This window comes from Patiria miniata, unplaced genomic scaffold (assembly GCF_015706575.1).
Source record: "Patiria miniata isolate m_02_andy unplaced genomic scaffold, ASM1570657v1 HiC_scaffold_9, whole genome shotgun sequence".
NCBI lineage: Eukaryota > Metazoa > Echinodermata > Asteroidea > Valvatida > Asterinidae > Patiria > Patiria miniata.
This window is the reverse complement of record NW_024037076.1, coordinates 23,594,825-23,622,155: the sequence shown is the minus strand read 5'-3', so window position 1 is coordinate 23,622,155 and position 27,331 is coordinate 23,594,825. Positions and strand designations below refer to the sequence as shown.

General features: G+C 41.7%; 4 protein-coding genes across 7 annotated transcripts; 2 read left to right on the top strand and 2 right to left on the bottom strand.

Moving 5' to 3' along the window:
• The first annotated feature begins 97 nt into the window (after window positions 1-97).
• On the top strand, window positions 98-8,262 carry LOC119720087 (protrudin-like). Of its 3 annotated transcripts, none has more exons than XM_038189615.1 (9): window positions 98-186; window positions 974-1,233; window positions 1,343-1,413; window positions 1,761-2,082; window positions 2,577-2,775; window positions 3,381-3,467; window positions 4,380-4,556; window positions 4,926-5,007; window positions 5,317-8,262. In XM_038189615.1, the coding sequence occupies exons 2-9, from the start codon at window positions 1,034-1,036 to the stop codon at window positions 5,424-5,426; spliced, it is 1,248 nt and encodes a 415-aa protein (XP_038045543.1). In that variant the 5' UTR covers window positions 98-186; window positions 974-1,033; the 3' UTR covers window positions 5,427-8,262. The 3 variants fall into 3 exon arrangements, with proteins under 3 accessions (XP_038045543.1, XP_038045545.1, XP_038045544.1); XM_038189617.1 differs by lacking the exon at window positions 3,381-3,467 and adding an exon at window positions 3,229-3,297; XM_038189616.1 differs by lacking the exon at window positions 3,381-3,467 and adding an exon at window positions 3,226-3,297.
• Window positions 8,113-11,714, bottom strand: LOC119720085. Of its 2 annotated transcripts, none has more exons than XM_038189613.1 (2): window positions 11,528-11,714; window positions 8,113-11,090 (listed from the first exon to the last, which is right to left on the bottom strand). In XM_038189613.1, exon 2 carries the CDS (start codon window positions 10,770-10,772, stop codon window positions 8,589-8,591), a length of 2,184 nt encoding a protein of 727 aa, XP_038045541.1. In that variant the 5' UTR covers window positions 10,773-11,090; window positions 11,528-11,714; the 3' UTR covers window positions 8,113-8,588. The 2 variants fall into 2 exon arrangements, with proteins under 2 accessions (XP_038045541.1, XP_038045540.1); XM_038189612.1 differs by having other exon boundaries at window positions 8,113-10,921.
• Window positions 11,715-14,715: 3,001 nt separating this feature from the next.
• On the top strand, window positions 14,716-20,903 carry LOC119720708 (actin, muscle). The gene is made up of 7 exons (XM_038190515.1): window positions 14,716-14,820; window positions 17,306-17,473; window positions 17,969-18,208; window positions 18,326-18,410; window positions 18,714-18,875; window positions 19,146-19,337; window positions 19,751-20,903. The coding sequence occupies exons 2-7, from the start codon at window positions 17,348-17,350 to the stop codon at window positions 20,074-20,076; spliced, it is 1,131 nt and encodes a 376-aa protein (XP_038046443.1). The 5' UTR covers window positions 14,716-14,820; window positions 17,306-17,347; the 3' UTR covers window positions 20,077-20,903.
• A 288-nt stretch (window positions 20,904-21,191) lies between these two features.
• Window positions 21,192-27,122, bottom strand: LOC119720706. The gene is made up of 2 exons (XM_038190513.1): window positions 26,861-27,122; window positions 21,192-24,025 (listed from the first exon to the last, which is right to left on the bottom strand). Exon 2 carries the CDS (start codon window positions 24,011-24,013, stop codon window positions 21,755-21,757), a length of 2,259 nt encoding a protein of 752 aa, XP_038046441.1. The 5' UTR covers window positions 24,014-24,025; window positions 26,861-27,122; the 3' UTR covers window positions 21,192-21,754.
• Window positions 27,123-27,331: the final 209 nt, after the last annotated feature.

Genomic DNA, 27,331 nt, shown 5'->3' with positions numbered 1-27,331 from the left:
GTCTCAGGGTACCAGATTTTACGGATGGCATTATTCTGACTGTAGATGGCGCTATATACATTTTCCGGTGTTAAAAATTTGCAAGACACACCTTGACGAATGAGGGCGTCCTACTACGAAATCGGTAATTTATTCCATTCATGTTTGTTTACATGGCGAGATCGTACTGAATTTCGGCAACAGAGTGTAAGTGACTCGATCATCTTGACTTTGTTTACGCCAGGATAACATGACATTATCGTGGCATCATGTTATGGTGGATACCTTAATGGGTTTGAGAGTTCAATTCAATCCTCTGTTGATACGATCGGCGGTGGTTTTCGCAGCCGGAATTAAACCGGGATTTGGAAAAAGAACTTAGAAAGGGGCGGGGCGGGTGGGACGGGGGAAAAGTCTGGAGGTGAAAGGTTATCAAGAACACGGGAAATATGTTGAGATTAACCCTTTAGCACTTGTATATAAATTGTATTACATTGTATTTACTTCTCCATTAACTCTTTCGCTACGGCGAGCCGCTGACGGCGGCTCATACAAATTGTACAGGTCGTACGGAGAGCCGCTGGCAGCGGCTCGGTTGCGTCGCTATGAATAAACAGGGTGTCCCCATGACGTGGGCCATATCTACATAATTTATATCATATAACCTCTGACCCTAGTTCGAGCCGCTGCCAGCGGCTCTCCGTCTGGCTGGGGTGCGTTTTTTGTTATTGTGAGCAGTTTGTTTACGGAGATACATTCAAAGATGGCGGCGCCCACATCGACGCTCGGCGGAATTTTCAGCTTTGAATTACGTCCAGTTGGGACGAAAAAGGTAAATTAAATTCCGTAGCGAAAGAGTTAATCAATAAAACCATAAAGTGCTGGGTTGGTTTTGGGCAGTTGATGAGTGGCAGGGCGGTTGCAGGCGCTCTTTGACTAGCGCTAAACAATTTGAGTACCATTATTCACAGCCCAGTTGTTTGTATCCCTACAGATTCTAACAACTCTCCATTGAACCAATCACGATGAGTGTCCATTTCCCACTGAAGGCAGCATGACAATGGCCAATTGTCACAGCAGCATCAAGAACCCTGACACAATGGGGACAGGAGACGGACCTACGACTCGCGCTGCCACGCCCGGACCACGCCCATTGCAATACAGCGTTAGTAATCTCGTCGATGGCGTCCACAGGTTTGAGAAACTGTGCTGGTATGTTCCGGCTCTGTGGAGGATTGTTGTCTTTCTATTCAGGTAAATAAAATATTTTTTGAGTTATTAAAGTTGAAGGCCTATCATAAATTGGAAACAAAAAATTATCCGTTTTCAATTTTAATTGGTTTTTAATCATCGTTTTGTTTAGATGGGAGTCACCGTTTTTCACTCTTTCATTTTGGATTGCATCACTCCTCATTTGCTACTTCATGAAGTCAGGTATGTATCCAAAATAAGTTGAATTTTTTTTCTCGAAATCTGGTTCCCGAGTCTTTATTGCATCTATCCCATTTAATGGGCCTCTACATCCTAAGCTCTAATGCCCCCACCCAACCCCCAACCCCTTCCTCTTTCAAAAATGTGTTGGGAATATAACTGTGGATATTATTTCTGTGAAATTTAGGTTGTTCTGAGACTTTAATCCTTAATCTTTTCAGGGAAAAAACTGTGTGTGTCAGTAAGGCTCGGATACAGAGACATGAAGTATCTGGGCCCAAAGTAAAGGGCTGTGAAACACCTAAAGTTTGATTAAAGTTTTCAATTGTTATTCGTTTTTTTCTCCGCAGGTCAGATTCTGGCAAGTAGCCTTGGGCTCCTATTCCTGGTGGCGGGAAGTGAACGCTTTGTAAATTTCAAACTCCAAGTATATCGCACTCCAGTAACCAAGACCCAACAGTCCAACTCATCAGCAAACATTGCTGCGAGCGCCGCCCAATCGACGGAGCAGACTTCTGCAGAAATTGAGCAGCAGCAGAAGAGGGGGCGTGAGGTTTTAGCCGAGTACCGCCAGTTGATGCTGCTGGCCCAGGACTGGCTAAGCATGGCGTGCGACGTGGTGGAGAGAGTACATGGAGTGCTTGGCTGGCAAGATGCAACGTGGTCCCCAGTGTAAGTAAGACCAATAACTGAATGAAACTTCCTTAAGGAATAATAGAGTGGCCAAGTTCAGCTGCATGATCTCTCCCTTCGCCATATGTTGTGTCCTTGGGCAAGCCACTTCACACCACTTGCCTCTCTCCACCCAGGAGCCTAAACTGGTATGGGCATTAGCTGGGAAGTAACCTGTGATGGACTGGCATATATAATAGTATATAAAACAGTTCCCAAACTTTCAATAACTCAACATATTTCTCAAGTTGGCATGGAACTTGTGCTTTGTGCACATTTGTATATCTATAATTAACGGTTCTTTACAAAGAATAATGTGGCCAGCAGAGCGGTAAAATTGGGCCCAGTAGTGGGAGCATTCATCTCAAGTTTGAATAATGCTTTTCAAGGTAAGCTGGCCACAATGTGCAGGTTGGATCTGTATCTAGGTGGCCACTTTATACAGGTTGAATTGCATCAAGTAACGAGTGGATTCTGTTCTGATCATTACGTAGATTCTACGGAGGTTGTGGCATTGCCCTTCTATTGCTTTGTTTACTGCCGTTGCGATGGTTCGTCATGGCAACCATCAGCAGCATCCTCTGCTTCAATCCAGACTTCGTGGCACTCCTGAGACAGGTCTTCAACTCGGCGCTTAGGGACGACTCATCTGTCAACAACAACATAGAAGAAACAGATGCTAGTCGAGTTTTGGTAACTGACAAGAAAATGAAGAGTTTGCTTTGAGCACACTTGTCCAATGAGCACATTAAGTATTAAGGCTGCCAGGGGAGGAGGCTGAAACTAGACATTACACTGTTTAATTGTGTGCCATCGTTTAAGCCATCCCCCCGCCTCCCCCCAAAAAGTTCAATTTCAGACCCCAAAACTATTCCCCCATCACACTTTTTGTGCAAAAAGTTCTTATTCATATGTATTTCCTTCCCAAAGAGTATATGTTTTTTCCAAGTAGTTTTTTTTTTTAGAACTGTGCCTAATTTTGACTCTTTCTTTCTGTAGAATAAACAACAAAATTCATTGACATTATTTCCAGCTTTGGCAGTTGGAAACTACATTTTTGCTTTCCATATGAGATTGCTGCTTGCTTGGTAGCTAGGAAGTCGCTTAATTCATATTTTCATTAAAGCAATTTGTCTAATAAAGCAGGCAAAAAACTCCAGGTGTTTATCGGATGTCACCCTCCGACGACCTCTGTCGATGACTGAACAGTCCAAGGTGGGTCTGGCTCCCTGAATCGGGGGAATTCAACGCATTCCGTCAAGTTTTTCATCTTCTTTCTCACATTCCACCCATTTCAGCCCAAGCAGGAACCCGCAGATAAGCCGTCCACACTACCTGAGCTGCCCATCCGTCATGACATTCAGCATCGCCCGCTTCATCTCTGCGTAGGTCTCATTGCCATTTCACATCACATAATCTAACCAGAGGTATACTTTGAATGAGGGTTGGGTGTAAGCATTGGAGTAAGCAGAACTTTTTGGCTTAGCAGGGGCTTATTTCACGGCGCTACTAACACAGATGTACTCAAGTCATTACAAGTCAATCACAAGACCAGTTTAAGTCAAGTCACAAGTTGTTCTTTTACTGTTTCTTGTAATCTGTTCTTGTGATTTGACTTGTGATGGACTAAACTGCAAGTGGGGATTGTGGCCTAGTGGTTAGGGTTTGTGACTCATGATCAGAGGGTCAGGGGTTTGAATCCAGCTGCTGACCACACGTTGTGTCCTTGGGCAAGCCACTTCATCCCAACTTGCCTCTCTCCACCCAGGAGTATAATTGGGTACCGGCATTAGCTGTGGAGTAACCTACGATGGACTAGCATTTCGTCCAGGGGAAATAGAAATATTTTCAGTCGTTTCATGCTACTGAACTGGAGATAAATGCCGGCCTGATGGGCCACATTGGCTCATGACAGACTTTACTTTTTTTTTCTAACATTCTCTCCATTTCTTACATGAAGACCATTATCAGGGCATGATAACTTTAGAGGCAAAAAACATGCTTGGAATTAGCAGAAATGAATTTCTTTCATTTGCAAAATGACCCCAAAGTTGTTGCCTATTTCACTTGAGTTCTCTCATTTATCATGTCTCTTCAGTTCACTTGAACTAAAAACGTACACGCCAGCACTTGCTTTCATGACATAGTCTTGTTACATTCGATCAACTCCTGTAGTGTTTCGTCAGAAATTCCTTCTCTTTGAAAATCGAAATTTCATCCACAAAGCTTTATTTTTCACCTGGCCAGTTGCTCTTCTTGTCATGAGCCATGGTATTGTTCCCATCTCATTCCCACAGCAAAAGAGTAAATCCCTGGACGAGGCTGGTCCCAATTATGCCAAAGTAGCCGCAGCCAGTCGGAATCGTTCGTCCACCGCGCCGGAACTTCCGACCCTCAAACTGAACTCAGCAGGCCTGCCGGTTGAAGTCTGTTTCCTGTGCGGAACGATGTTCTCATCTGTTTTGAAGCGGAGGGTGAGTATCCGCTCCGTTCACAAGTACCCCCTCACCGGCAAAGAAAGTACAGTTGGGGGTGACCGACTGACACCATCTTGCCTGACTGCAATTTTGCCGCGACGCGCGGCCGTACCACTGCGTGTACATAGTACAAATCCCCTGGTGTACGTGCGGCACACACAAGGAATGGTGTGCGTCAACCAGCTAACTGTCCCGCCCATGGGACGTCGTTGCTAGGTAAAAGGGTGCCCTCTTACATTGGCGCACGGAGCCCATAGAGTCAATGCATAAGCTCATGTACATGTACCCCTACAATTTTGATGAAGAAAGTTATGACAAATTGACTTCTCAGTCACCAAGGTTTATGTGTCTTCTCCGTTTAATCAGCGGTACTGCCGATCCTGTGGCAATCAGTTCTGCCAGCGTTGCTGCTCCAGAAAACTTCCCCGGGCCGTCTTTGGAGCAACGTGTGAGTTTAAAATCTTCCCCTATCTTTGCTAAAACCAGATGTCTCTAATGTTAATTTGAAATATTCTTAAAGCCCGTCTTTCGAGCAACTTCTGATTTTAACAGCCTTCTCATCCTTGACAAACCATATGTCTCTAATGATAATTTGAAATATTCAAATTGGATGCTGCGTCAGGCCATAAATTGAACATCTGATGCTATGAGCACCATTACAGTATTCTGGAGGTAGCAGGTTCAAATCCCACTCCAGTTATTTTGTTGTTTGTTAAACGTTTGGTTGATTTGATGTTGTTTTGGGGGTTCTTTTTAGCACCAGCTGCTCTGACAGAGAAGGAACTGGTCTGCAATACCTGCTTCTGTGCGATGACAGCAGATGAGGCCAACCAAGTGTCTGGCGGCACGACGATCGAAGAGCGCTGAAAAGACAAATGTTTCAGGTCTGAAAAGTGTGGTCATCAACCCAAAGAGAAAGAATGATAAACAGAAATATGGGTGCAATCTGTGATTAACTGCCTTTCACCACTGTGACCTTGCAAGTGACTCGGGGTCAAAGTGGTGGAGTTTTCTTCATTCAGTTGATAAAAATAATATAAAGATGTGGCAAAAAGAAGGTGGTGAATTCAATTTGGTTGATTTGAGGTCAATTTGGCGAAGTGTTCTTTCCTTACCTAACACCACTGTGACCTTGCTTCATGGGTAAGCTACTTTGAGTTGTTGTGGTGACATTTTCAGGAGATGGAAATACATGTAGTGGCCAAATGTTAGGGTGGTGCATTCAATGTGGTTCACTTGAGGTCAGTTTAGTGTAGTGCACTTTCCCTGCCTTGCACCATTGTGACCTTGGTTTATGGTAATTTGATTAGGGTCAAGATGGTGACTTGATTATTTCCTTGGCTCTTACTACAGTGATTAGGTTCAATTGTTGGTCAGGTCACTGTGGTGAATTACCACCCATGGTGAGTTTGTCGATCTGCTTGTTTTTGAGATACTGACGATCATTTTACTGTTGTCTTTATCAAAGACGAATAAAAATTTACTTAAAATAGGTCATACCTTGCGAAAGAAACTGTAAAAAAAAAAACTGCAAAACTTTTTAAACATTTTGAGTGGCTCCAACTTAAAGAAGTTAAGGACTCGCACCTGTTTTGTTACAAATTTTGTAGGCATCACAAAAGGTATTTTTTGTTATATTTTAGTACAAATTTTAATACAGATTTTAGACATAAAAAGTCCAAGAGAAAATAAGAGACTTCCCTTTTTGATTTGTAAGGTTCAACTCGGAATCGAATGGGAATGACTCTAATTTGACTGTCAAATTTTGTGCTCATTGTCATGTGACATTTTTCCCCAATGATTGGAAGTTCGTGACAACCTTAAAAAGAAATGCCTAACAAAATTTGCCTCAACTTAATGCTTATAAACGGTCACATTTATCGTAACTATTGGTTGTGAAAATGATAAAGATGTAATCTTAATCTTCAACATTCATATCTAAATTGATGACATATCCAGCTGTGACGTGTTTGATTGAAATATGATTAACTGTGTACATGCACCTGGCCTTTGTGAAATGTTATCAAGAAAATTCTGTAAATTTATGAAATTTACCTCAATGGCCTAGTGTTTTTTTGTGATTGAAAAATTTAAATGTAATCTTTTTGTTGAATCTTCTAGCGGTCCTCAATTTGGTGCTGCCGTTGGAGAGAGAAAGTCAATTAATTTAAGGAAATTGTAAAAAAAAAAGCCATATATTTTTCCATCTTATTAATGACAGAGTGCTTACAACTCTTTACACAAAATGGTATCTATTGCTGTCGATTATGTGTCTTCAAACTTTCTAAATTTTGGATGTTTTTGCTCTCGGATAAAAACTGCCAATTCAAGGTTTTGAGGGAATTATCCTTTTTGAAAGCTATTCAAAATTGTTCTATGTACAATGTACTAACAATACTTGTGTGTGATAGTGAACATTAATGTGCATTTGTGTAATTGATACTGCATGTTTGCGTAAGTTGAACACTTCCGATAAAAGTGATTTGATAATTTGTGAGTTGTAACAATTTTGGCAATGATTCATTCATAAACTAGGCCAATTTACTAACACACTGTCAAATAGACCTTATACGTTAGGGCGGGGTCAGAGGGCAGTGGTTTTGTAGGGTTTGAATATGCATGAGTAAACCCTTTGTGCACTCATTGTTACTGAATTAAAATAACAAAGAACAGCCTCCGAGACTCTTCCAAGTCATAAGGTCTATGGTTCATTGGTCATGTCCTCTTGTTCTACTGTTTCTACATTGGATGCTTCATGTATTACCTCCGCCAAGGCGGTTATGTTTTCATCGGATTTTGTTAGTTGGTTGGTTGGTTTGTCTGTTAACAAGATCACTCGGAAAGTCATGGGCGGATTTGCATAAAAAAGTTTTTAGGGGTGGTCCTTGGTACAAGTACAAATCGATTAGATTTTGGAAGTGATCCGGATCTGGATCTAGGATTTTTTTAAAGGATTCTTCACCATTTATGCGAGTATTTCTTTTGGGTGTACTGACAATATGGCAGGGAATTGTTTAGCCTTGGCGGAGGTTTGCGCTCTCTAAGTGCTCTCTAGTTGAAAGTGCCCAACAAATTGTGTGAAAAAGAGAAAGAAAGACCAAAGTTTACTGAAACCTTTCTGTAAATCTTGAAAATTAAAAAGCCTTAACATCTCTCATCGAATAAAAATGTACTCATCATCAAAGAATATTGAATATTCTGCTTATTATGTAGATTTAGAAATCACTAGAATTGTATTCAGTGGTCCAGTATTTTTTGTGTGAGAATGTCCGTTATAATTATTCAAGTTTCATGGAATGAAAATCGAATTTAATTCATTTTGGATTTACGAAATCGTAGCATTTTGGTAGAAGCGAAGACTTCATTCCTATATCTATTCCAGATGTCACATTGCCATGTTTTACAAATAACCAATTAAACTTTACTTTTTTAAACAGTAATGACAGATATAGATGTAAATTATATCTCCATGATGTCAACAGAAATTGTTGTAAATAAATATATTTATGTATTTGTGAGAATGTAAAACAAATTATTGATGTAACGCTCGATAAACTTATGTCTGTAACGTCTGACAACGTACAGTTTGTAACTGAACGAAATTTTATTCTTCGAAGTCATGAAATTCAGTGTTCTTAAATTTAATCTTCATAATTGCTTATGTTTAACAACGAATAGAAAATAAAAGCGAAACGTCAATTAAGTAACGATATTCTAAATCAAGTTCTTTTTCGTAAAAAGGTACCCTGAAACTGCTAAAAACATTCATTGGAATTATTTGAATAATTATGCTTGGAAAATTATTAATACGACTGAACATATTTAAATTAATTACTCCAATGCAACCGTTCTGGAATTCGGTGCTTAAAATTACATGCTGGAAGAGTTGGAATGTGGCAAATGTTATGAAAAACTTTGAAGTAAATCATCTTTCTCACAAAATGTTCCCTACTCGTCTTCATAAATAGAAAAAATCATGTTCAGAACTAACATGAATTCAGGGTAGGATTTCCACATAATTATCAGAAATTAAATGTGTTTCCGACCGGATTTTCGCTGTTTGGGCTCCTCGCACTGTTTGTCCGGATCTCTGAAGTCCCTCCATGTTTCCTTCATGACCGATGTCTTCTTGAATCCGTGAATATTGAAAGCATTTCTGAGATAACAGGCATCTTTGCGACTCCCTGTTGTGATGAACTTCGTGGAGGACGCATCGCTGAGATCGATTGGTTTCTCTGGGCGAAATGCTAAGATGCCAGCATAAGCATCATCGATGGGGATGAGTTTGGTGGTCAAAGTCATCTTGTTCATGTCTCGAACAGCAGCAGCAGACATGATGTAACCACCTCCGGAGAAATAAGGTAGGAAGTACCTGAAGGGATACTGAGAGCGGATGACTTGGTATTTGGACTTCTCCCTGACAACGGGGCTGAGCCCCATCATGTGACCGAGGAACAGCCGTTCTGATTGGTTGCTGGGGAGCGATCTAAGGTGTTCTGTGATTTGCTCAAAGTTAACCAACATGTCGTCGTCGCCTTTGTAGATGAACGCTGCTTTTTTACAGTTGTTGGACACCCATCTTAGACCCAGGATAACCTTGAGAGTCAGATTGTGGAAGGATTCTAAGAAATTACCCTGGATGATGTCGCGGTTGAGATGCGCCTCCTCGTCCACGGCTCGTTGCGTGGCAACCGACATACCACGTGACTTTCCGAGGATGAAGAGGGTTTTTGAGTTGGTCTGCTCCATGTAGTCTGGTGCTGCCCATGTTTGCCGGATCGCCGCACGCAGTTCGAAGTGTTCTGGCATGGAGCTTACTAAACCGAGAAGGTAGGGCGCGCGACTTGTCTCTGGATTCTTCCAACAAGTCTTCTTAGGATTGTGCAACAGCTTCAAGACATTGTCAAAGTATGGTTTGTTGTTGGTTTTGCCGGTCCACTCTTCAATTTCGGTGGCATTGGGGATCGGATTATGGCAATGAGGCACGACCATGCTGTGATTCTTCCAGACAGATTTCATCAGAGATTCCGACCCAAAACCTCCTAGAGTTATAGTTTCCCGGAGGTCGCAATAGTCTGCGTCTCCACCAAGTTTCAGGAAGGCATGCTCGTACTTGGGCCAGACTTTCAAATGCAGGGCGATCATGCCGAGATACACGTCCCCAAGGTAGAAACCTTTGGCCTTGGTAGCCATGACGACGCTTTTGAGATACGCGTTCAAAAGGAAATTTGACGACACCACGAAACCTGCGCCTCCGACGCAATATTTGGGGTAGCTCTCGGGCTTATAGACTTCAAAATCGACAAAATCTTTCATGTCCCGGTCTCTTTGGGGTTTGCCGTCCTTTCGCACCCTCCCCAGGTAAAGATTTTTGGGATCTTTCAGGTGTTTCAAGTATTTCACCATGTTCACGTGGTCCACGAAGAGATTGTCTGGTCCGATGAAGACATATTTCACGAGAGGGCAGTTTAGCAAGACCCACTTGAAAGCGGCAAGGAACCTCATGGTTGAAGCAGTCGTGAGCCGCTTGGGCTCGATGATGTCAGCACCTATGACGTCACCGTACCTAGCATCCTCCTCCTGAATTCTCTTCCTCAGGGATTCTGCTGTTCCTTTGGACGTTTGGTGTCCAACCACAAAGACGGTCTTGATATTCCGACCGTCTGCAGACCGTAGCGCGCCCCAGGTCGCGCGTATGGCGTCGCGCTGCTTTTCCCTCAAAGGTTCCGTGTTTACGATCGACAAGAGGTACAAATCCTGTCCGAAATTCGGGCACGCTTTGCCGGACCCCGCCGTCCAAAACTTCAGTTCGTCGTGAAGCTTGGTACTTTTCAACCTCGACAACCGCGTTTTGAATTCTGAAATCTTCGCCTCTGCAAAGTGGTTTGGAACTTCGGCAGACTTGTCCACGTCTATCTCGAGTTCCATGTCAGTTTCTTTTGGCGGGAGAGCGACACCTTCGTCGCCTTTGAATTTCTGAAGTAGGTCCTTGAAGGCGTGCCCACTGTCCTCTCCCGATTGGTCCGATTGGGCGGCAACGCGCCTTTCAACCTCGTGCCTTTTGACCAACGGTGGTTTGGTGGGTACAGTGTACGGTTGTTGCGCAACGGTGAGCAACCGTTCATCCAGATAGACGAGTGACAGTAACACGCGCGATGCTCCAAGAATCAAAATGACCGCCATGAAGGCGCTGAGATCGTGTGGAAAAGCCATCTCGATCTGGCGCCCTCAACGGTTGAGTTCACTGTTAGTTGTCTGATCGAGGGATATGTCTGATGTCCATGTGCTCCCCAAGCATGAACAGTTGTCAGAGGCACATCTGGAGGTTGTTGCCCATAGTTACACATCAGTAACCTGAGGATCTGTCAGATTTGTACAGAAAAGAGCAGCTGATAACCCATTACCAACGACCACAACATGAAATAGTCTTTTCCTTTTTTTCTTGCACTCTTTTATTGTTTAAGTGTTATTTGCAACATCTGTTTTCTTCCAAATGCTTAATGGGGGGCCGGGGGCGTTGCCGGTCTACACCTGAAGATGACAGAAAGATAAATAATAGCAAATCACTTGTAGAGTACACTTATCTAGACCACATCAATAAGATCAAACGCTCTATCCCCCACCATCCCCAATGTAATCTAGGTCGTGTTTCTTGTATGCATAGTCTAGTCCTTAACAAAGTTTATGAGTAGTGTGCACTGAATTGCATTTTCTGTGAACTGAAATTACTCTCCCTGTTTTTTTCCAGGAACTTTGCTGAATCAAATTCTAACATGGGGCCTACTCTAAGAAAAGTGGGGACATCAACCCCCCCCCCATGTTATTCCTCCATGGTCTAACCATTGAGCAAGGAATCTTGCTCTATGGTCTGACAGTGGCAGGGCTCAGTGCATACACTGCAAGTGCAAAAACCAAGTTTTGTTTAATATCTGAAATTAAAAAAAATGTGCCCGAGTAGGCTTACTTACCCATGTGGCTGGCTACATTGAATTCTTCATCACCATGCTGTCTTTACACAATAACCCAAAGGGAACATCACGGAACACATCTTGAGGAAACTACATTTAAATGTAATTTTTAGCAATGCTTCGTACGTGGGTTGACTGTGAAGATTAGCGCCATCCTGCATGCTCAATACGTGACCTCGTAGGATCTATGCAACAATACCTATTACACAACCAACAATGGGCCCAGTTTACACATGTAAATGAGACGGGCACACCTTGTGTACAGGTGACCCCCATTCAATAGTGTGGCCACGATAAGCACACAGTGTATGGTCAATGATTAATTTATACGGTGAAGATATTGGAGCCAAATTGGTGTGGGCGTGTTCCTTAATGGGAGGGGGCATAGGTTCGATGATGTATATTATAATTGATGATGATATTGATGCATGATTTGATTTGATTTGATTTAATTTGATGAAAAGTTTGTTAGACATGAAGAACGACTGACTCGGGCATTCGGCGAAATGTCTCTTAAACTATATTCTGTCATGGTCCAATTTTAGGATCAGACAACCGCGAGATATGTTAGAATTTTCTTTTAAACTTGATTAAGATTTTCAAAAAAATTTTCCCATCCGAGCTCTCGAATATCTGAGCACCCACCCCTGTCCACCTGCCTCAACCCTTCCAAACCCAAAGGACTGCTTTTTGCTTGTCCACGAATGTTGAACTGTTTCTCAAGTATGGCTGGATTTGCAAACGTAGGTTTAACGCTACACTCTAAAAACAACATTTTGCCTATCGGCGGTCAGCATTGCTGTAGCATAATGTCTGTTTTCGTGAGGCCCCCCCCCCCCCGTCCCACACATTTTGGTCCAATTTTTTCGGAGACATACTTCCTAATTCTAACAGGCTGATATGACTTGTCAAAAGCAAACATTTCAGTAAAAAAAAACCCTCAGAATTGAAGCTCCTACAAGTAACCTTCGTCCGAATAATAATATTAAATTAGACAGAATTGCTGGGATAGGAAAATCGGTTCAAGTATTCCTTCTTCTGTTGGTTTTTTTTTTACCGTCCAGCCAAACTCACTTCTTGTTCGCAGTGTTCAGTGATAATTTCAGAGAGATATTTTCATTTCTGTCGCCGAGATCATTATCGCATGGTTCCCCGTCCATTACGGGAAGGTCCCCATCCAGGCCCTGTCCGCATCAATGCCTGAGACGCCACCCCGTGGTCTCATGGAGACGCCATATACGGTATGGCATGCATGATGCAAATACGCCTCCTATATAGGAGGAGCGTTGCTATGACGACGCATCTTTCAGCTGGGGGTAATGCCTGCTGATTGGATATTCGGATGATTAAGAGGAAAACAATTAGATGAAAAAATCTGAAGCTACAAGCGCCTCCAGGTATGCATAAAAAAATAAACAGTAAGTAGTAAGGACCGTGTTATTATTGTTTGCCAATCTTTTATAACTTTATCCTTGGTTTTATTCAACTTTTAAACAGTATACGTTGAGAATCTAAGTCTATGGCCTGACAAACCCCTGTGTTTTTATAAAATGCCGCGATTTAATCAAGTAACACTGCAATACCTCACTTCAAAAGAGTAATTTTCAGACGTTGAACTGGGAACACAGGTCATTATATCAGCAAATATGAATTCAATTATTAATGATCGTCTATTTGGATAATGGGTGTACCGTGTACTGCGCCTGTTTCGAGTTTTCATACAAAAAAAAAATTCTTGTCTCCTGGAGGCCATGAGAGATTCTTAGGGTGGGGGTCAGTATAGATGCGAGGGTGCAGCCGAGATCATTTTATCTGGTGACTGTATTTTTTTTTTTTAAGCGGCCGTAGATTTCATAAAACGACTCGCGCTCGTCTTTCATCTTCCTACCAATCTGCTGTTCAAAATACTTCCTATTATATTTCTTATAATTTATATATATTTAATTTTTTTTTCAATCACCAACAAATCGGAATATTTTTATTTATATTTACACATTATTGTTTGTTCCCTAGATTATTCTGCATCCCTAGAAACTATCCTCTTCTCTATACCGGAGCTTTGCACTATGATTTCAAGTACTTCATCCGATATGAATGCAATTCAGAAGTCGCATAACTAGGACAAGTATATCGCAGTCATTTCTTTTTGCTCCTCCCACTTTTGCCTTAAAAGGTAATCGGACGGCTTCACGGGCTTCCCAGGTGCCCTTGTCTTGTCACAGTGATTAGCGGTTCAAATATGGCTTAGCTGTCAACTGGTAGTCTGTCAGCGAGGCGGGAATGTGCATAAGATTATCCTGCTGCTTCTGGTTTTGTATTATTTATGAAAATATGTTATTTTAATGGCACGGAATATGTTTTCATGTTTTGTAAGTTTGATAAAGTTTTGTAAGATTACGATATGATTCATTGGTTGATAAAAGACAGGTCACATCAAATTCCAAGTTTTTGTAAACGAGTTTTATCAGTGTAAGTATAACGACTCTCTTTCCTGAAAGTAAAGACAGAAAGGCCATGAAGCAATGAACAAAAATAATGGGTTGTTAAATTTTGAGGAGACTCAAGTTTACCTGAAAAAAGGCTGACATTTTCAGATACTAAAAAAATATGCTAATACACATGAGCATAAAAACAAAGAAAACATTTTTTAAGGGGTTAAAGGAAAATGTGGCTACATAATTGCGGGAAAATAGTGTCAAGATAAGTTTAACGGTATAAAAACATTTAGCCTCAGATTTACTTGGAATACTTTCATGACATCACCCCTTCGCAATTATTGGTCACATCTGCCAATTAGGGTCCATCACGGTTGTGGACAAGCGAAGTGGGAGTCACCGCACAACGAGGGCTAAGTGCATGGGGCCGCGTAGCAAATTCCTCGGGCCACCAACTCCCCATCGACACGCTCCGCATTATCATACGGACGGACCACAGTGCCTTATTTGGCGGGGACAACTCAGCGCGCGAGCGCGCTACCTAACATAGTGCGTTTTCACTTCCACCACGCCATGCACTGACTTTATAATGCAAGTAAAAACATAAAAATGGGCGTCCAAGTTTTGCATGAATTTGAATATTCATCGATCACATTCCTGGCAACCAATCAGAACGACTATACGCAAATCAGAAGCATATATTTTCACCGAAGAGGGCCGATTTCTTACCTTATAAAGTTATCAGTGGTGATTTCTTACGAGTAGTTTTGGATCTCCTTGTGGGTATAAAGACGAGGTGTTCGAGGGACATTCACTCACTCCTACGCGGGATACACTACAGAGCTGTCTGCTTAATCGGTAAGTCTCTGAACATTTCTCTTCTTTAGTTTGGTCGAACTTAGATTCATTGATAGGAATCATAGGCCATTGAATTTCCAACAGTCTTCATGGCTTGCTGGAATATATAGGATCGTGTTGTTCAGGTATCGATGTTTACCACCCGGCATTTGAACTGCCAATATCATCGCATCGGCTTACTGGCTATATACCAGCGCTTCGTTATACTCGAGTGGTATTATAATTTATTGTATAGGAATGGTTCAAGTTATAAAGCGGAGTTCTATGATATTCCACTTCGTATTTCTTTGGAAGTAGCTTTCTTATGAACCATTCAACAGTCATAATTAGATTTTTTTAGTAGGGACTTTAACACTAAACGATTTAAGGTTTGTAGTCTGTTGTTTTTTTCTTCTCTGGTGTTCAGCGGTGTATGATAAACGCAGATGGATTCAGTTGAACAGTATCATCCTTTTCAGAACCACACATACTCACAAAAGAGATTTATTCACATGGTGCTACCGCAAACTTATCTTGTCTTAGTATCATCCTCATTACTAAAGTCAACTTGTCATAAATTCCAATCGGGTTTAATTATCCTCCGATTAGAGTCAGTACAGATGTAGTTGTTCTAACTATTGAAATACCGACAATGCCTATGGATGAAATCATAAACAGTTCTGTAATAGTTTCGTCATTCTAAATTAGTTCAAATATTTTTCACTTTATACTCAATTTCAAATTGCCAAAGGAATATCTTATGATGGTTTAAAATGTGATGAGATATCCTCATAGAATGTGGTCGGCACTTACCATTCTAAAGCAAAATGTGTTCATCTTGTGTTGACCTTTTAGCTCAACACACACATTTGAAAAATGTCAATGGATTGGTCCTCAATGTTGCAGGATCATTAGTCTTGAATCAAACTTGGATTAGAATTTTTTATTCCCCTAATTTGCAGCCAGTCAAGTGACAAACGTGGTTAAGTTGCTGCAGCGCTGGAGGTCTCTAATGCGCATGCGTTAGCTTGAGTACAGAGCGCGTATGCTGGGAATTTCCTGGGTAGCGCTGCCAATATTGCCAAGACTGGATATGATTCATCTTGTTGATGGCGACCACTCTTGTCACGGACCGGCTGTGTAGCTTAGGGGAATTAAAAAAGAACTACAGTCTTGGAACAAGACTACATGATCATTTGCTTCGTCTCCTTCACCCAAACATCATTTGAACTGTGCTTGAATATATACGATGTTGTTCTTAATAATTATGCACTGCGATTTTACTGTGTATAAGTGCTATTTGGTACGAGTGTCAATTAAATTGAAAATCACAAAACAGTTACAGAATGTGATACAGATTTCAAGAAATGAAGAGATAAGGCTCACAACACTCCAAGTTGACAATAATTTGTGCGAATACTTTTTATCATTATTGAATATATTTATCTGGGGCTGTTCTGATCAATTTACAATGCCAGTCCTATAGATAGAGTAAAAGACAACATTCTTTTTAAAAAGAAGTTCATGGTTAAACATTCCAGCCATATTCAGACGATTCTATATAAGGAAATTCCTCCAAAATTATTCGATTCTATTCATACCACACTACTCATTCATATTACCCGCCAATGTATGTTAATCACTCCCAAAAGCTTTAACCAATCACGACCCCTGTCACTCGGTCACTGACGACCAATGGGAGAGCGCGTTCTTCTGGTATTTTTGACCGCATGCCTGTACATACCAAAAATGGCCATCCGCATTGCGCGTGGAATGCGGCAGTGTTTTTGAGGTCGTATCGGAATGGGACGAATTCGCCCATTAATATGGAGATATATTACCCGTGTAGAAATGGGGTTCTTGCTGTGATGTATTTTGGTAGCGACATGATCCCAAGAGGAGCAATTTCACAGCATTTAGGATGGCATAATTTTTGGTTTGTACCGATTAATATCCGATGATATTATAGGATTACATCTACTCTTGAGGAATGTAGGCCAGCATCTTTTTATTAGGCTAAAGTTCAGAAATAATTTTCGGGGTTTTTAATTGTTGATTTTCGGTCAACAAGTAAATAAAAGCACATGTCTTCAAATCTTCTTTACATTAGTACTTTGCACTGCTATGAAGGTTATGTGCTGCTGTTACCGTGGATGTGTCAGTGTTGTCTTTTGACGAAACGTGCATGTGCATCCCAACTTGGTCGTCCGCGTGGACACTTCCAAAATGAAATGTTCATCACAGCAGATGAAATAAAACGCGGCAGTTAGTTGGCACAGAGGTTCTTTACTTACCTTCACTTCTGATGTCCTTGGTTCGAATCCCTCGACACGATGTGGACTCTGTAGTGTTTCTCAGTCCCTCGTATCATCATCATCATTTTGTGCATGGTTCCCCCAAACACACACTTCAATGTCCTTCACCGATTTCAGTCAAGGCCATGGCAGTAATACAACTGTGATTTGAAAGTGCGTAACTTGGTCATTTTATTCCTCTCTTTGCGCAGGTTTTTGTGTGACGTAACGAGGAAACCAGCCAATCATTCATCATGTGTGATGAGGATGTTGCCGCCCTGGTTGTAGACAATGGCTCCGGCATGTGCAAGGCCGGATTCGCCGGAGATGACGCCCCAAGGGCCGTCTTCCCCTCCATCGTAGGAAGACCACGCCACCAGGTAAAACCTCGCACCTCAAATCCCCGCCTCTAAACTTGCATCCTCATTGGAAATTATCTTGAGGGCGCACTGACTAAGCTGCCATTTTGTATACATGTATTACTCAATTAATGTTTATAAAAATCCTATAAATCTAATTGTATTGAGGACCAAAGATGCTTTCACATAAATTGACCTTATAAACGCTTCTGGTTTTAGAAGAAGAATCAATTGTTTCAAAATAAAGCTGATCATAATTATTACTGAATTATCGTCGATCACGTGATGAGCAACTGTACTGTATCGACTTAGATGTGGCATCGTTGCTAGGCAACTGATGGTGCTTAGAAACAGAGTTCATTCTAGTTGATGGACTTTTGACTTTATGTTTGACGTGCCTCTTTGTTTCATATAATTATGAGGAATCATAATGAAATATTGCCATTGAAATTTTAATGAGTTCGTATGTGTGGTTTTTAATATTTGGAATCTTTTGATTTGATTGTCTGATTGTAGGGTGTCATGGTGGGCATGGGACAGAAGGACAGCTACGTAGGAGACGAGGCCCAGAGCAAGAGAGGTATCCTGACCCTGAAGTACCCCATCGAGCACGGTATCGTCACTAACTGGGACGATATGGAGAAGATCTGGCATCATACCTTCTACAACGAGCTGCGTGTGGCCCCAGAGGAGCACCCCGTGCTGCTGACTGAAGCCCCCCTGAACCCCAAGGCCAACAGGGAAAAGATGACACAGGTAACTGAGAAAATAGTCAAGGTGTTTTCAAGAAACATGTTTAAATTTCACATTGCAAAATAGCCTATTTTGTTAGTGAATGGGTGATGATAATTGTTGTTCTCATTATTTTGACAGATCATGTTCGAGACCTTCAACTCACCCGCCATGTACGTCGCCATCCAGGCTGTACTCTCCCTGTACGCCTCTGGTCGTACCACCGGTAAATAATTTAAATTTTCATTTTTTTGGTCAAAAATTATTCCCTTTCTGTAGATGAAACCATAGAAATTCACTTGTTTCTGCAAGAATAAGACGAGAAAAATCGGTCCCCCTAAACCATTATTTTGAGTATACATGTACATGTATACCGTTTATTTCATTGTGCTCAAGTTTTCTTCGCTACATTGCAGTTATATATATTTCCACACTCAAGTCATCTGCGCGCAAAATTACGAAAGTGTAAAATAATTATATTAGAAAAACTTCACAGTACGAAAACTTACGATTGTTCTATTTTCCTTAGGAATTGTCTTCGATACCGGTGATGGTGTGTCCCACACTGTGCCCATCTACGAGGGTTACGCCCTGCCCCACGCCATCCTCCGTCTGGACTTGGCCGGCCGTGACTTGACTGACTACCTGATGAAGATCCTCACAGAGCGTGGCTACTCTTTCACCACCACCGGTAAGTTGATCCAGTAACAACCGGACCAATTTCAGGGAGAAACTATATAGCTTAGTTTACCAGCACAATGTTATCAAATAATGGCCAAGGTTTGCACACAAAAACTGCATAGCAGCTACGTTTTGCAAATAAAAAATGACAATGTTAGAAGCCAAAAATATCGTGTGATGTACATATTGGTTGTGACCCAACTTTTGTAAAGCGTGAATTAAAGAAAAGAAGAGTTTTGAAGGATGTAAAGGCTAAATACTCGATGGTTTCCCCCTACAGCCGAGCGTGAAATCGTTCGTGACATCAAGGAGAAGCTTTGCTACTGCGCCTTGGACTTCGAGCAGGAGATGCAGACCGCATCCTCCAGCTCCTCCCTGGAGAAGAGCTACGAGCTCCCCGACGGTCAGGTCATCACCATCGGCAACGAGCGCTTCAGGTGCCCCGAGACCCTCTTCCAACCCGCCTTCATTGGTAAGAAGCGGTAATTCATAAGAACTATGATCGAATCCATCACAAGTCAAATCACAAGTCAAATCACAAGTCAATCACAAGTCAATCACAAGTCAAATCACAAGTCAAATCACAAGTCAACTTGAGGTCACTAGTCAATAACAAGTCAATAACAAGTCTATCAAAATTCAATGAAAAATCAGATCACATCGCAAGTGAAATCACAGCTCAGGTCAGTCACGAATCAAATCACAAGTCAGTCAAGTCACTTACGAGTCAATTACATGTCAAATCTCAAGTCAAATCACGAGTTAATACATGTCAAATCACACGGCTAATTACAAGTCCATGACAACTCACATCACGAATAAACTCACAAGTCAACCGCGAGTCAATGTCTTAGATGCTATCACTTTCTATAATTTTCACCCCAGGAATGGAATCTGCTGGCATCCACGAGACCACCTACAACAGCATCATGAAGTGTGACATCGACATCCGTAAGGATCTGTACGCCAACACCGTGCTGTCTGGCGGCACCTCAATGTACCCAGGTATTGCCGACCGTATGCAGAAGGAGATCCAAGCCCTGGCCCCACCCACCATGAAGATCAAGATCATCGCTCCCCCAGAGAGGAAGTACTCCGTATGGATCGGTGGCTCCATCCTTGCCTCTCTGTCCACCTTCCAGCAGATGTGGATCAGCAAGCAGGAGTACGACGAGTCTGGCCCCAGCATCGTGCACCGCAAATGCTTCTAAACTCTTTAAACGCACAGCAGCAATGTGTTCACCAGACTATAATAATAATACCTCACCGGTATGCATATTCATCGCCGTTGTCATGGTCACAAATGACGCCATCTTGGATTCTTTCAGAGTCCGTTTGAAAAAATAAATAAATCAGAATCAGTGCAATTGTGGTCAAACTAGCAACAAGTTTTCACAGCAGGCCAAACATGTGCAACAAACAGTTTCGTCAGCCTGAAGACATTAATGGTTCTAAAATTATCTTATTCGAACGCAATTTTTTGATTAATAAATAAAATCGCTTGTTACGTAAGAACTGGCTTTATTTGGTCTAACAGACGAATCCGATGTTCTCAAGTGGGATTTTGAAGGCAAATGATAGACCAGGATATGTCAGACTTACCGTTAGAATATAACTTTTTTCGTATGTCAAAACATGACCTTTCTTATGGAAACCAAACCAGCTTAATAAAACTGTTATAGAAAAATAGAACTATAGTTTTGTTTCGATACTAGGAATAGAAAAAAACCCAGCGAAGGTTGAATGAACGGGTCAAAAAAAAAGACAGAGGAAATGTTTATTTCTGGTCCGTGAGACTGACAAATAGTCGACTGTAGAGGGCGGGACACAAGTTGCAATATCGGGATCTGTAGAGGCATTAGCAATGATCGTAGCTTTGTCAGTTCAGAGGAATGTATGAAATGATTTTTTTTTAATTATTATTTATTGAATTTTGACAAGTTGATGGGTGCTAATGAAAAAGAAAAAACGACGAAAACATGTGCCCTCTGTTTTTTTTTTCTTCGGTGCGAAATAAAACAAGGTATTTTGTAGTGTACACAGCGAGTTTCCTTATTTCATCATTGGAAAGTACTCTTTATTTTTAGCACATGTATTTGCATTAACTTTTGGGCAGTAAAAGTTGAAGATTATTTCTTTGGTCACCATAAAAAAATTGAACAGCAATCGCAATCATTCACAACAGCGATTAAAAATAGCGCATATAGGCTCCAATTTTGAAACGGTTACATACAATTCAGCAAATCCCCGTTCCAAACTTATTCTGAAGGAAATGTTCTGACGAAAACGAAGTTAATCCATTATTGAGAAATCCAAGAATCGTAAATTTGGTTTATACTACAAACAATTCAAATTTCTTTATTTACGCTGTAAGTAAGCAAATTCTGTATTAAAAACTTTTAATTATTTCTAAGAAGTTAATTACAATCTGCAGTCAAACGAACCAGGAAATTTAAGTTACAGCCCTCTGATGAAAAAGCTGAGACATTTTCGTTCTACTAATTGAAAATTAGTCGCATATCTGCACGTCTCCTCTTTTAAGTACTGTTAAACTTCCGCCTTTGGCTGGTTAAGGTTGACCATATACCCTGGCCAATTTCAGTATTTTCCTTTGCATCATTGCTTCGCTCTAGCTAAAACCCACGAACAAACGCAAAAGATTACCAAAAGTCAAAAGTAACAATAATATAATTATTAGCACACTGAATAATATATTGTCAGCACAAAACTTTGAATAGTTACAAAAAAGAGTAGACTTGATGGATAAACATTTCCCTATATAGGAGCCACTTCAGTAATCATCAATACTGTGAAGAGTGGCTATTGGTATCTCAGTCCTTAAAATTGATTGAAAGCATAATTCAACAAAATTTGCATATGATCATGACGTTACATCACGTCATCACTACAATCCTCGGCCGGCATGGTGTAGTTCTTCCATACTGCCTGCAGAGCATCCGGGCTCTTGAATCCATGTACGACCATGACGTCACGCAGTGAACAGCCGTCGGTCTTAGCTCCCCAATTCTTAAACCCTTTATGTGCGGTGGGTTTCAGCCCGATCTTACTGGCTAAGATTCCCTGGTAAGCATCGTCGATAGGAATGAAGGCAGTCTCCAAGGATTTGTGGTACATCTCTGGGATGACGTCACTGGAGATGACGTAGCCTCCCCCTGAACAGTACGGCGGAAAGTAACGCCCACTGTAGAGTATGTCGGGCACGTAGTATTTGGAGTTCGAGCGCGTCACTCGAACGCTGCGGTACAGAACGCTGCCGAGGAAGAATCTCGTGAGTGCCGAGCCCTGGACGCGGTTTTCTCGCAAGTAGGAGATGATGTTCTTGAAGTTGACAAACATGTCGTCGTCGCCTTTGTACATGTAGGTGGCATGTCGGCAGTTCTCTGTCACCCATTTCAGACCCATGACGACTTTGAGAGTCAAGTTGTGGAAGGACTCGGCGAAGTCGGCCTGAATGATGTCACCAAATTCGTCATCTTCCTGTTTGACCTGTTTTTGGATAAGGTCAATGTCTGTCTGGGTGTGACCCATGACAAATAACAACCTCAGATTTTCGCCTAGTATCTGACTCTGCTCGCCCCAGGTTTCTCTGATTGCACGACGCAGCTCGAAGTGCCTCGGGAGCGTACTGATGAGAACGAGGAGGAAGATGTCCTCCTTGTGCCCATTGCTATCGTAGCACGCCCCCGGGTGATCCAAGCGCAGTTGCAGCGTTCTTTCCACGTACGGCAGATTGTTCGTGTGACTCCCGAGGACGAGGTTAAGATCCGGCTCAGGGCAGTTCCGACGAAACTTTGGATCAGTGGCGTTCTTCCAGATGGCGGTCAGGTGATCCACCGATTGCAAACCTCGTGTTGTGGCTACTTTGCTCACTTCACAAACGTTCTTTGCCAAATTCCCGAATGTGAACGATTCGTCGTCGGTTATTCGAATACCAGCTTTCTTGGCCAGCACGCCAGTGAATACATCTGGCAAGGGAATAACCGGTTCATCCCACGAGAATGAGAAGATGTTCTTGGCAGCATCAATACTTAAGACAAAGCCAGCTTCCGAAGTGCAGAAATCTGGGTATCGTTTCCCCGGGTATTGCTTTTCGGAAACGTAGTATCGACTCTTTCGGTCTCGCACTGGTCTCGATCCCGGTGATATCCTGCCTCTCCACGTCGGTATCGATTCCTCACTTTTCAACGCTCGTAAATCCCTCACGAGACGCTCGTAAATGACGAACATGTGATCGTCACCGGCAAAGACAAATTTTGCTGAGGAGCACCGTGACGTCACCCAGTTTAAACCCAGCAGCAGCTTGAGCGTCGAGTTCTTGATATTCTCTCTGAAGTTCCCCATCAGGATATCGTCATGTCTCTCATTTTCTTGGAAGACACTCGATTTCAAGGAATCGTCACTAGGGGAACCGAGAACGAACATGGTCAAAACACCCAGCTGATGCGACATAGCGGTGTCGGCCCAAGTCTCGCGGACGGCCATTCTGAAATCTTGATCATTCGGTTGGGAGTTGATCAGAGCAACCATGAACACATCCTGGCACTTCTCGTTGCTATGGTCAAAACTAGACGCGAGTACTTCGTCAAAAAAGGCGCCATTTATTCCTCTACTGTCCTCGGCGTTTGATGGTGGTTGGATTGGAACCGCGACAGCACTGCCAGGTAATATTCCGGCTTGGTCTTTTTCAATCTTAGTGTCTGGTGAAGATTTTCCTCCATCACTGTCAGCTTTGGATTTTGAGCCACCATTTTGTTTTTGCGCCTTGTCAGTAATTACAGTCTCTTCACGTTTAAATTTCTCGCCATTTTGAGATTTCACGACCTCGTTCCCAGTGTCCTCGTGCCTCCGCATGCGTTCCAGGTTCAACCTCGATATCGCTGCATCGGGTCTATAAACTTGTCCGTCGAGAGCGCCCCCTTTCGGTGAGAGCTCACCCACGTACATGAAAACCAACACGACCTTGGCGCCGTATATACACACAGTCAGTAGTAGGACGAATTCTAGTTTTGTGCAAGATAGGGCCATATCTGGAGCTTGACAGTTGCAGAATTTATCTCGTAAACTCTCGTGATGCAAAGAAGTTTCACGAAGAAATCTCGTGAAAATGTAATGTCTCGTCCATAACATTCAGAAACAGACCTGTGAAAAGAAAGTAAAAACATCATGGAAATATTGTAAGGAGAAAAATAGGCATTATCTATATATATAAGAGAGGGGGCCTCCGAGACGATGTTTGCTCATGAAAGGATCCGAGACCGCGGGCTCCCGCGGCAATCAGGAATCCTAAGAAACGGCTATCAAAAATCTGGAAAACCAGAAACATCTGAAAAACTCTCAAGTGTAATACACACTGTCATTTTTGCATCTTATGGAGTCATCATTAATTAAGCTGCAGTTGCAATTTCTTCTACAAGGACGTTTGTACAAACATCTGAACACCAAGTTCTATGAGTTTTCGACGATTTTCCAGGACTAAAATATGGCAATGACATTTAACAAAATGTTGTGGGAAACAGTTGTTTGGTATATTGATATTGTTGGACTTACTATTTGTTAACCTTTCAAAAGAAACTGTAATTAATTATCGTTATTCCGTCGTTTCATCCAAAGCAGCCTATTCAAAACAACCTTTACATGATGTGGATTTCCTTGCCTTTTCCATAACTGTTAATATTTTCCAATTTTCACGACTAAATAGCGAGCACCGTAGACCCAACCAAACGCGAATATTTCATTACCTACGAGAATTGTTTGACATGTGAGATCAGTAGCTCTTTGATTATGTAGCGGCAATGAACGAATATCCAAACTTTGGTGTGGGACCACCCTGGCATTACAAAACGATTTTTTTTAATTTGAATGCTTTCTTTTATATCCTTATCCCATTATTTTTTTTATAATGACGGCATGCAAAATGAAATAACTTCACATACTTTTTTTTGGTGACATTATAATTGTTTAAATGTGCAGGTATTTGGAAACTAATTGTGTCGGTTAATAATTTTTCGGATTATGACTAAAATATTGTCGCTTCAACTGCATACATTCGAGAAGCGAATGCAAAACTGATAATATTTTGACATCATGGGCACACGAACCATTATCATAATCGACTACCAGCAGATTCTAACGGAAATCGTTTTCGCCAGTTTACTTTTCAGTAATTGTTCAATTTAACGCCCAGGAAGTAATTTCGTATATCAACATGGGTCTACGGTGCTCGCTATTTGAAGCACAAGCATGTGACGTGATATAGTGCTCTGTTGCTTCCATCATGTGTTTATAGCTCCATGCTTCCACCAAGGCTGAGCGTTGTGAGTTCGCTGCCCGCCACGTATAATTCAGTGTCGCGTTGATAACTTCGGGGGCCTGTTTGGGATCAACGAAGGATCGATGCATTGCTTCAAATATCGCGATCTTAAACGCAGTCGCAAAAAAATCGACGAAAAAGTGTCATCCGACCCGGCGGAAGACACCCTCCACATTTTTCCACGGACGTGGAGCCATTTTGGCGTCGCGGGAGACCGCGGTCTCGGATCCTTTTAGGAGCAAACATTTCTCGGAGGCCGAGTAAAACTTGCTCTTATATAGGTGGTTGAACCAACTTGAATAAAAGTTGAATGACTCGCAAATTGTAAGAAGTTCAAGTTTACGTTTGTTGAAGAGTCCAATACTGAAACTTAATTATGACCTTCCTCCATGATTCAGACCGTTTGTAATTTTATGGTAACACTCAACATTTTCATTTCAAAATGACACCTTCACATTTTATTGTATTATGATTTATTGTCAAAACTGTACAATCAGCCTTCGCCTGTGTACTACAGTAACCTTTCACTACGTTTCCCAATGATGCGACTGCCTCACAAAATGCCAATTAAACAGACCAACGGGAACATTTACAGACAGTTGCCATGTACATAATTATCATGTGCGTAAATCGACGGGGGACAGAGGGAACTCCCACCCCATCCCCACATTTTAAAGCGGGGGACATTGTTTGGTCCCCCCCCCCACTTTTTCTTCCCCGAATAAAAATTGTAGCCTACTATAATGATTCTATTGCTCAGAATACATGTAGGCCTAGCTGATTCAATTACTCCAAACTCAAAACTTTACAAGATGATATTTTGCTCAAATTGGTTTTAGTGGTCAGCATGGGCGTCGCCAGGATATTTTCTAGAGGGGGGCAAAAATTTTTTTTGCCAAAAAATGCTTGTATTTCTCAACACATTCTCGATTTATCAGTTTTAGAGGGGGGCAGGGACATTTTGCCCCCCCCCCACTCATTAAATTTACACCACTTTGTCTTCGCGCTTCTTTTTTTTTTTTTCTTTTTTTTCTTCCTTTTTTTTTTTTTTGTTTTTTTTTTTTTTTTTTTTTGGGGGGGGGGGGGCAAGTGCCCCCCCTTGCCCCCCCCCCCCCCTCGCGACGCCCATGGTGGTCAGAAATTGCCTCAGATCACACCACAGAAATTGCTTTTCTATAACTGCATGTCTCCCCAACTATATCCCCCATTTACATTTAGCTCCCCACATTTTCATCCCCAACACTACGCCCTACCCGATCTATGATCTGGTAAATCAGCTTGTATAATATAAGCCTTGACATTATGAGAATGAGGAGTTTTTTGTATTCACATCTCTCTGAGAAACATTTTTATTTGCAATTTCATTTTCAAATCATTTTGAAAACAAAACATTTGATATAGAAGTAGACGACACATGGTTTTTATTTGTACGCGCATGAGGATACTTAATACTTGTTAGCAAGAATATTGCTTAACAAAATTGGAATTGCTTTTTATTCCCTCATTCGTGTTTTCCAACAGATTCGTGATGACTTACCACTAACATTATGAAGGCAAGTGGATACTATATATCCCCCCCCCCCAATCTAGTGTGCTAAAATATAGTTGAGTGCGTTTAAAATAAGCCAGGCATTAAAGTTTTTAGGTTTGTATATAGCACTCACCGTGTAGTCTACTGCATGTCCCGTTAAGACTCCGTCCTCGTTCGATTCTCACTTTTGGTTTCCGACAAATGCTGTAACGTATAACGGTCCATTCAACACGGATCTTTACTCTGGCAATGATCTGCTTCAACAACGGACAAGTTGGACCCAATGATATGAAGAATCACTATATTGATGTACAAATTTCACATGAACTTCGTGATCGTATTGACCAAAACGGATGCAACAGATATCTCTCTAAGACTCTAAGAATGTACCGTGTTACATTCACGTCATGTTTAGTTGTTCTTAGAATGTCCACTTTCTGTCTTCGATATGTGCATGAGATGATCGTTATTGTTATGTTAATTAGTGTAGGCCTCCACCCTATAACAATAATGCATGACTTCGTCCTCCTCGTGTTCTTTATAGCCTTGTGAATTGTCATGTTGATAGTATTACGTAACGATTCTGAGGTAAAGTCTGCACCGT

Excerpts from the sequence above, each read along its gene's own strand:
- LOC119720708 (XM_038190515.1), top strand. The coding sequence starts at position 17,348 with ATGTGTGATGAGGATGTTGCCGCCCTGGTTGTAGACAATGGCTCCGGC. Across the intron at positions 18,209-18,325 it reads ACAGGGAAAAGATGACACAG|ATCATGTTCGAGACCTTCAA; the intron begins GTAACTGAGAAA and ends TTATTTTGACAG. Across the intron at positions 18,876-19,145 it reads CTACTCTTTCACCACCACCG|CCGAGCGTGAAATCGTTCGT; the intron begins GTAAGTTGATCC and ends TTCCCCCTACAG.
- LOC119720087 (XM_038189615.1), top strand. The coding sequence starts at position 1,034 with ATGACAATGGCCAATTGTCACAGCAGCATCAAGAACCCTGACACAATG. Across the intron at positions 2,083-2,576 it reads GATGCAACGTGGTCCCCAGT|ATTCTACGGAGGTTGTGGCA; the intron begins GTAAGTAAGACC and ends ATCATTACGTAG. Across the intron at positions 5,008-5,316 it reads GGCCGTCTTTGGAGCAACGT|CACCAGCTGCTCTGACAGAG; the intron begins GTGAGTTTAAAA and ends GGTTCTTTTTAG.
- LOC119720706 (XM_038190513.1), bottom strand. The coding sequence starts at position 24,013 with ATGTTATGGACGAGACATTACATTTTCACGAGATTTCTTCGTGAAACT.
- LOC119720085 (XM_038189613.1), bottom strand. The coding sequence starts at position 10,772 with ATGGCTTTTCCACACGATCTCAGCGCCTTCATGGCGGTCATTTTGATT.